The 10,084-nt window shown below is 41.4% G+C and overlaps 1 protein-coding gene across 1 annotated transcript; it reads right to left on the reverse strand.

The window, feature by feature from the left end:
- Positions 1–4,988: 4,988 nt before the first annotated feature.
- On the reverse strand, positions 4,989–8,210 carry fgf8b (fibroblast growth factor 8b). The gene is made up of 5 exons (XM_030779728.1): positions 8,179–8,210; positions 8,058–8,094; positions 7,127–7,307; positions 5,598–5,704; positions 4,989–5,264 (listed from the first exon to the last, which is right to left on the reverse strand). Exons 1-5 carry the CDS (start codon positions 8,208–8,210, stop codon positions 4,989–4,991), a joined length of 633 nt encoding a protein of 210 aa, XP_030635588.1.
- Positions 8,211–10,084: the final 1,874 nt, after the last annotated feature.

A 10,084-nucleotide genomic window follows, 5' to 3' on the forward strand; every position in this document is an offset into this window, starting at 1 on the left:
AACGCTGCGGATCTGAACGTTCATGTGTGTGTGTGTGTGTGTGTGTGTGTGTGTGTGTGTTTAAAAGTTTATGTGTGTGTACGTTTGTTCCAAACTGTTTGGACATTCAGTTTTCTTCTTCAGTTTCCTCTTTGGACAAAGTACCTCGAGTGTCCGTCCATGGAGGATTCATGTTGTTCTGTGTTCGCAGAGAAACATGGGGGCCTAGGTTTTTTTTTTTTTTGGTTTTTTTTTGTCGTGTTGTATAGTGTTAACCAGTAGTACAAAAGGTTGCTTCATTATTTCAATTGGACAAAAATGTTTAGTTTGAAGTCAGTAGCGCGTCTCATACCTTTAGTGTTGGCATTGAATACATTTTTTTTTTGTTGTTGTTGTTTTGCTCTACACGAAAATGTGCTTTTAAGCTGTACCCTGTTAGTGAAAGTTAACATCCAGCGTGGTCTCCCATTCATGCCAATAAATGTCACTCAAGATAATGAAATCAATTCACTGCAAAAACCTGTTTGACGGAAAGACTACAGTGTTTTCTTTGGAAGTAAGCCAAACTCAGTGTTAGCTTTGTCTCTTTTGACCCTTTAGCCTGGTTAAAGAATGCCCTTTCCCCAGTCCTCTCTGCAGGTTATTAAAACTCTTTCACCGACTTTGTCATTTTGTGGTTGTGAATGTGTCTGCGTGAGTGCCCTGGCTTTAGTCACCATGAAAGACACACTTTTTTTTTTTTTTTTTTTTTTGCCCAGTCTGGATCTGCTGACTTTTCTCTGGAAAATGTCCTACTTCTAATTCTAATTCTTCGGTTTAACCTGCGACGGCCTTCCCCGGTCCGTACAGCGATGGATTGTTGTGATAAACCACCTGCTTGCAGTTGTATTGTTATGAGGGCAAATACATTTTCGGCTGTGCAGTATAGAAACTAATTAACCAGTGGTAACGATCATGGTCTGTATTTGCATTAATCATTGTGGAAAGTATGCCGTATACAGTCGTTACCCACTACCAAAAACTCTCAAAACGTTGCATTCAAACTTTTGTCCGTTTCTCAGGTTGTCCTCCGTGTGACCGCACAGAGCACCATTGTTTGTTTTTCGCTGTGTGTTTTCTCGTGAGGAACAGGCACCAAACAGTGGTCTGCGATTCAATTTGAGATGTTCAGAGACAAAGGGAACAATACCATCAAAGTATAGACTAGCTTCTTCACAACTGCAAATGACTCCTCTGACTCTCCTTCCCACTATAGCTTGTGTGTGCCAAACTGGGAGCACATATGCTAAAAACAGACGCTTAAACCACCGGGCCATTCTCGCCATTGTGTGCACTGTTCCCTAAGGAAGGGGTGGGGGGTGGGGGGGGGGGTTTGTGCCATGAAATTGTCAGACTTACGTTTGAAGTTGTTTCTATGAGATGTTGTTCTGGACGCGAAACGACAGCAGTCGAATATATTTTATTGATTCGTGAATTTTCGAAAAGTACAGGTTTTGAAATGTGAACAGGGGTGAATACTTATTATTGAGGAATTTCCTTCAGAAAACAACAACAAAAAACAAACAAACAAACAAACAAAACTCCATTTTGAATTTAAAGAAGTGAGCGCATAAACAAGCAATTCAGCCATTCCTGTATGGTGAACTGAGCTACTATATTTAAATTTAGCCACGATTAAGTATATTTTATGCTTCAATTTTGGTAAACACGATGTGTGAATCTGTGTATATTCAACTGCAGTGTGCTTTTATCTGAGTTCTAAATTCAGAATGACATTTGACTGACGTTACATAAGCACTTAGGGTTGTGTGTCTCCACAGCTGTGACACCGTCCTCATCTTTGGTGGATATGACGGTCGTATGAACGCATCAGAGTGTGTGATCATTTGTTGTCATTTAAAGCATCTGTAACGTTCAAATCCTTTATTCTTCAAGACAGACCCTGTCCTTGAAGACAGAAACCACTGAACATTCACTGTTACCCTCCTGTGTTGACAAGTAGCGCCTCCATCCAAACATCTGCACACATCATTGGAACCTTCCAGAAGCTGAGAAACATCTGGCTAAGGCTGTACCTCTTCTTCACCTTCCCAGTGACGGTACGCTTCAGTTCCCAGGGATTTGAGACGAGATTCAACCAAATTTTCTATTGTCCTGAGATATCCTTGGCGGTGAGTTGGAAACAAATTATTTGAATTTACTTTACAGAGGTATTCAGAGGTCAACGGGTTAAACACAGTCTGGAGGTCTTATTCGTTCAGTTACTCCTGTCCAATTCCTCTGTGTGTATAGCAGCCAAGACTGACATTTTCTTACAGTGTGGTGACAAGTGGTTGAGGATTTTTGGCTTCTGTGAACAGCCATCTATTCCTCAGACTGAAAACAGTTAGTTTATGGCCTTGGTGCTGGTGTTGGACTGTGAAGAAGTGAAAGTCTTCTTATAATCTCTGCTTTTACCATTTTTAGAGTGAATTGTTGTTGTTGTTTCTTTAAATACATAGCCAGTACTTGTTTTAAAAGGATAGTGGTAGGACCTTGGCCAGCTCTAGACTTGCGGGTACACAACTCAGGCACTCCGATTCCACAGAAACTTGGATTCTTTGTTTCTCTTGACCTCTCATCGTATCTGATTGGCTGAAAAATGTACACATCTGTTTCACAGGTACGGATCAGATTCTGATTATGTGACACGGTCAAAAACCATCAGGACTCAAGCCCTCGAAGACCAGATCTCAGCAGCTGTAATCTGGATCTTAGACCTGATTGATTAACAAATTCAAGTTTGAAGGCATCTGCAAGCTTTATTTAACCTATAGGAATGATTATGGTAAATAACGGTAGAATACCAATTCCATGCCACGAAGCAGTCACAAAGAACGTCCAGAACTGGTACAGTCAAATTATTCACAGTCACCCATGGGCAGCACCAGACTGTGCTCATTTTAATTACAAATACAAATGTTGTCTAATTTATCAAACCGAGCGAGTATGGCCAGGCATCCTCTTGGCTTCCGTTAATGAGTCTCCTCTGCATTTCGCTTCGATGCCTTATAAATTATTGAGACGTGGACGTGTCATCTTGTGCTCATGGATCCGGTCCAGGCAGCCCAACAAATCAGGAGCCCTGGGAAAGGCGCTGGAGGGTCCCGCTGCTGATTTTTGTTCGTTTGTGTCGTCGCCGTCCACCACCGCCGCCCTCCTCCCCGTCGCTAGGCCTCCGCGGTCATGCTCAGCTAGCTCAGCAGAGAGACGCTCTCTTTGGCCCATTCATTCTCCCGCACCCCTTCCCTTCTCTTCCCTTCCCTTCCCTTCCCTTCCCAGCCACTGCTGCTCTTTCAGTTCTGGCTACACTGCGCCCCACACACACACGCACGCACACACACACACACACACACACACGTAACGCTTTCTTTTCTCGTTCCCCCTCTCTCTCTCTCTCTCTCTCTCCCTCTCTCTCTCTCTCTCTCTCTCTCTCTCTCTCTCTCTCTCCGTCTTCTTTTTGATAACGGACCCCTTATTGTGTCATTATTCGAAGCCACCATTGTATGACATGTTTCTTTCTGCGCTGGTCACAAAGAGGGCATTTGATCAGAGGGTTACGGTGTGTGAGTCTGAGTAATGCAACTACATGGTGGTAACCTTTGTCTGGGCCCCGGAATGGTGGGCTGACCTCATGGGCTGTAAAGAGCAGGGGACCGAAGCTATTCAGGTCCCCAGTCTCACTCACTGAGCACATTCACTTCAGTGGCCCTGTCACAGATATTGGCTCACAGCTATCTGGGGCTTCAGAGGTCCGTCGGGGCCTCAGCAGGGCCAACATGACAACCAAACAGCTAAAGGGCTTCTCGAGGTGTGGTGTTAAATATAAAATACCACTGTGTGGCCCGCGGGCAAAAGCAGCTGAATTTGAATCGGCCGTGTGGGAGCCGACAGGCCAGGTGGAAGCGTAACCCAAATTTGTGGGATTTATTTATTTATTTATTTATTTATTTATTTATTTATTTATTTATTTATTGTGGGTCTTTCAGTATTAACTCTTTGATTTTGTTCCTTGCCCTGGTTGAACAAAGGTATGCATGGGTGGAAAAGTTCTACATGTGATTAAGAAGGTAAGCACAGCTTACAAATGCTAATGAGGACAAATAAGAACACTCCATGGCGTGACTATACAGTATGTCCAAATCTGTTTCATTCTGATTAATGAGCTGAACCGTTCTCACCCACCTCATAGTTCATAGTTTGATTGGCAGGTCACAGCGTCATGTAAACCACATCTCACAGACAACCACAAAAATGAAATACACACATTTTTTTTTTTTTTTTTTTGGACTCAGTACTCTTACATGAATTTAATACAGACTCTAAAATAAATATTTTCATCCTTTAAAGTATTTTACAAATCTTCCAATAAAAATATATATATATATATTCATGTACAGCAACCACACGCGCACACACACACACACATACACACACAAAAAAAACCAATGCATTTCAATACATTTTCCTAAACATCACATAGTATGAATAAAACCGTGTCAGAATATCAGAGCTGCCATGATTGAGTGTAGGTGGTTCATATTCATCTGTTTTCCAGAAACGTGGTTTTAACTATGGCTAAGCCTACTGAGTCCACTTTCTCTGGAGATTGTAACAGTCAGTTCACATATAATCAGTATAGTCCCATGGCAAGCAGTTATCAGAACAGTCTTTAAAATCAAGAGTTTTTCTTTAGACCGCTCCAATATCCTTTTGCATCATTAAAACAATAATAAAAAAAAAACAAAACTTCAAAACGCTCTCTCAGATGTCTGAGTTTGACCTGGAGGATCTCTGTTCGTCGATACACTGACATTACGTACATTCCGCTATAAAATATGGCAAGAGATCCCCTAAATCGAAGTGTCTGTTCGTTCCCACAGGGTGTCGACTTGTGTGTGTGTCTGTGTGTGTGTGTGTGTGTGTGTGTGAGTGAGTGAGTGTGGGTGGGTGTGTGTCACCTTCCTGCATCAGTTCACAGTGGCACGTTGGTTCTGTTTAGTCCTCCTGTTGAGCGGATAGGGGATAAGATCAAAGGGTCTCCTCTCAGAGAGCAGGTGTCCCCTGGGGAGACGTTTCATGAAGTGGGCTTCGCGGTGGTGCTGCCTCGTCCCATGGGCCTTCCTGGGACGGCCTTTGCGCGTGAAGGCCATGTACCAGCCTTTGTACTTGGCGTTCTGCAGCGCCGTGTAGTTATTTTCCAGGACGATCTCAGTGAAAATGCAGTCTCTGCCGCGGCCCTTTTTCTGTAATGGAAACACAGACACCAGAGATTTGAGAGGGCAGGTTTGGAATTCTGTTAAAATATTCCTGGAGCTTTCCCTTCAAAGTAGAGAGAGAGAGAGAGAGAGAAAGAGAGAGTATTTCACATAGAAAAATAAGAGTCAGAGAAATTAAATATATAACCTTTTATTTAAAAAAAAAAAACACTGTTTAATGCATGAGTTCTTAACGATAATTAAAAAAGAAGAGAATGTTTCAAGAATTTGGCATTTAACACAATGCAGATATTCGCCTTTTTTTTTTTTTTTTCAAAAATGCTTTAATAGTCTTATATTTCAAATACCAAAATATCTTACCCTCCCAATCAGCTTTCCCTTCTTGTTCATACAGATGTAATACCCCGTTTTAGCACCTTTTATCCGAACCCGGCTGCCAAACGTGTCTGTTTCCACTATGAGTTTGGCTGCAGAGACAAACACACACACGACACACAGACGGTTTGTATCATTTACCTTATTAATACTGTATATGTACTGTCACAGTGCACTGGCTACATCAGAAGGCAGTTCTAAACCACGTATCTGCTTGAATCAAAAGGATGACAATTCTAAGTTGTCTCACGGCCGTACTGAGGGTGAGTCGCATTGCTTAAACCTACACACAGTCGTTTCAAATGCCTGGAAGGTTTTTTTTTGCAGAAGGTCCTAGGCTGTGATTTATGATTGGGCAACTGGGTTGTGCAGTGTCTCCTCCATGCATGAACGCATGATCTGCTCAGGAGTTGAAGGGTATATGCTAGCTTGAATCAGTAGCAACTTGGCACAACGGTGTAAACTGAAATGTGTGTGTGTGTGTGTGTGTGTGTGTGTGTGTGTGTCTGTGTCTGTGTGTGTGTGTCTGTGTCTGCGTGTGTGTGTGTGTCTGTGTCTGTGTGTGTGTGTGTGTGTGTGTGTGTGTGTGTATGTGTGAAAAAGGGGTGAACGAGAGAAACAAAGAAGAGGGATAAAACGAAGATGCTGATCTCACCTCTCTTCATAAACTGAGTCATACTTATACGCCGAGTTGTAAAGCTATGAAAATTCCTCATAAAATGACCCTCCAAAAAAGTAAGCAAAGTGGATGGACAGCAGTAGTGGAAAGATGGCTAGACACACTGAAATACTTTGGTGACAGAAGTTCGCTCCCACAGGACAGGATTCAAAACCACTATATTTTGTTTGGATCAAATTGTCCTTGCACAGTCTCTGTTAAAACAGGTGCCCTACTGTAGATATCTATAAAAACGTGTCTAGTTCAAATAAAACCACCATGACTGAGTTTTCCTCATGGCTTACTGCAACACTGACACTTTCTGTAAAGCTTAATTTAAACCTTTGACTTTGGAATAGAATTTGCCATTCACTTGTGGTCAGGGTTTTTTTTTCTTCTTCTTTTTTTCTCCCTCTTTTTTTTAAAGTAAGCCATCTGTGAGTGTAGTGATGTACATTTGTTTTTAGGACCGTGAGGGTGAAAACATGTCCTCAGGTTAGTAAATTGTAAGCCATATTTCTAGCCTACAGCCCTTTATTACAGGGAACGCTTCTGAGGAAACGTTAAAAAGGTAGGGGTAAGATGAGTCCTAATGTCTTTTCCAGAAACACTGCACGCGTTTCTCCGGAGATCCCCAGATCAGAACAATATAGAATCCATTTCAAAATCATGCACGCTGCCCACTGCAGTCCCTGGGCCAATTTTACTAGCGTTTCATCATGTGTTGTAATGAGCCTCATTTGCTTTTAACCGATAAGCGATAACTGAGCAGTCTTGTTGCGAGCGAAATACCTCCCAAGTTGTGCGCGAGCTTAAAAAAAAAAAAAGAGAGAGAGAACTTACAAATACCACTCACCGTGAATGTCTCCATCGTCTCCATTTGCGTTGACCCGTTTGTTGCCCAGCACTTGTACATGTTTGCCACTGGTCCGGCTGTAGAGTTGATAGGTCCGCGTTAACCTCCGACTCATTCTGTCTGACAACCGACTCTGTTCCGTTACGTGGTGCTTAAAATTAGGGACGGACGGCATGGTCGTCTGTCAAATAAATTCAGTTGGAAACATGCATCAAAACACTTGCTGAATCATTATTGTCCCTTTTTTCCCTCTAAGGACAGTTTCATAGAAATGAAAACTATATCCACAAGTGTGTACGCATACACTAGGCTTAAGATGACACTTTGTCATAGTATTAGTGAGAAGTAACTTATAGTTCAATTGTCACAAAAACTAACATAATCATTACTGTACAGACACGAATGATTACTCGGTATACCGTGATGAATGAACTAAATGATTTGGCGCGCCACATTATGCATACTCTGAAATGGTTGAGCATTAAACTGTTGGCAGTGCGCGAGGGGGGCTCCGTGCAGCGAGTGTGCTGTCCTCACTCGAGATGACATCCCTGTGATAGGTTGTTTTACCACGGATGATCTTTCACCCCCGTCTCCCCGCGCGCTTTCCCTTAACGATTCTTTTTCAATTCAGCCATGCGCCCTACCCACATGTTAGAGCAATTACCTTTTGGACGAGAGTCTACGTCTTTTCAAGATGTCTGAAAATGTGCCAGCTATTTCGGTAATAATGAGATGTTTGCATGGATATAACACATTTATTGCACGCCCAAAATTACTACAAGTAATACGCGTAAAATTGAGTCAGTTTTATTATTCTTCATGTCGGATGGCGTGTTGGAATTCGAGCGAACCATATACTTAAGGAAAGATGAAGGCTTTATTTATTTTGTACATACTACTAGTATTTTGGTCAAAGATGAAACCTCACCTGTGCGTAGAAACACAGTGCCATGAACTGAAGGAACCTGGAAAACAATACAGTCATTTATTGTGGAGTTTTAAAAAATTCTAATAAAATAGCGTTTAAAACCGGTTAAAGGTTCACTCACAGATAGCTTAATCTCGACGTTTTAAGCCTCATCGTGATGTTTTAAAATCCTTCTTGTTGATTTCCTTGTTATATGAAAGATTCTTCATTCCTTATAAGTCCAACTGTACGAGTATTTGAGGCTTCGTGGAATGTAGTCTGTTTGCACAGGATTTTTTTTTCTTTTTTGTGCACAATTCGGTTTCCATCCAACTAGAGATGAATTCTGTAATTAACCCAAAAAGTGTATTTTGAAATTAAAATATTTGAAGCTTGAGAACTTCATTCAAAAGTGGTCCGTGTCCTGTTATATATCATCCGAAATCTCCAAATGAAAAGGTAACCCGTCAGATCCTGTTAATCCTGTTTGTTTTTGTATAGGCGACGCGTAATTTATAGTCGGGGTAGTATAGTGAAAAAAAGTACAATTTAGGGTTTATCATTCAAAAATGTCGAATCCAGCTGTTATGAACGAAAGTGCTGAACAACTGAGAAATCATCTTGTTTCTTCGGGAATATCCCCAAACAAAAAGGTACTGTCAATAGTCATCACCTCCTGCGATGCTAAGTATCATTCATCATAAATATTTTGTTAATTTTCAAGTCACAGTTTTTTTTTTTCCAGTTAGATGACGAACCGCTGCTCTTGGAGTCTTTCTGGGAAACGTTTAGAGGCAGAGTGCCTCTAGCACCGCTGATCCACTTGCGGGACTCTGTTAAACGTTACTTTCACGTGTTTCCCAGAGGAGGACGCCATTCGCGGTGCGCTCGCGCTACTTCCAAAATACCGGGTCACCCACCTCTCAACATTTAAATTCTTTCACTCGCGGAAAAAGGCATAGCTTACAAGAGAGCAGGAGGGGCGAAAAACGATGCGAAGCCCCTCATGCAGCTCAAATTCGAATGCCGAGAAAAAAAAAAAACACGCATCTTATCCCACCCAAAATTGACACCGAATGTTATACAAGATGATAGATGTTTTAAGTAGGAGATTTTAAACTTCACTCGCGAGTGATGGACGTCTTGTAGGCCTGTGTCACCTGCCGAATATTACCTTATGTCTCGGACGTTTGGCCGTTTCACTATTTACATGTGGTTTAATTTAACTACTGTGGTTTTATATTTTTTATTTCATATTTGAATAAGGCCTAGTTACGTACTTAAGTCTTCATTTGAACATAACCAGTCGTTTCCCTTACCCGAATGAAACTGCAAAATGTCAAAACAATAATTTACTTGTACTATCACGCAGTCAAGCGTAACACTTCATTTGGAACACTATTACAGGAGACTTCATAAAATAATAAGTCTTCATAAAGAATCGAGCCTCAAATATAATTTTAAAAGAATCTATCCACCTGGAAAAAGCCGACTTTCTGGTATCCACTTATGAAAATCTAGAGCTCCATTAACCTATTCCCATGCTGTAAGTTAGAAGTTGTTTCATGGCCCCGCTGGAATATCCACAGTGTACATTTTTTTTCATTGTACATATGTAAGTAATATGTATTTCATGTGAACAAAAGACACAAAATGGTTTTCACATCTAACGTCCAGATATGTGCTGTCGTTCCAAATAGTCTCGCTGCCATACTAACATTCTTCAACATACTACTCTTTTTCTTTTTTCTTTTTTTTTTTTTTTTTAACAGAGTTTGAGATAGGCCTACAAGTTCGAGTTGGAATCGTACAGTTAAGGTCGTGGTTGGGGTACCTGGCTCAAACAAACCTTAGTATTTAACTGACAGACTACGGTTTCTATGGTTACCATAAATCTTCTCTGTAAATACGGAGAAGTGGGGAGGGCGGGAGCTCCTCCATTTGCAAACTGGATTTCTGATCAGAGTCACCTCTAGGATCAGACTTTACCAGTGATGCACTAATGACCAAAGAACAACTATGGATGAGAACAGTGTGCACTTGAACTT

Source organism: Chanos chanos, chromosome 7 (assembly GCF_902362185.1).
Source record: "Chanos chanos chromosome 7, fChaCha1.1, whole genome shotgun sequence".
Taxonomy (NCBI): domain Eukaryota; kingdom Metazoa; phylum Chordata; class Actinopteri; order Gonorynchiformes; family Chanidae; genus Chanos; species Chanos chanos.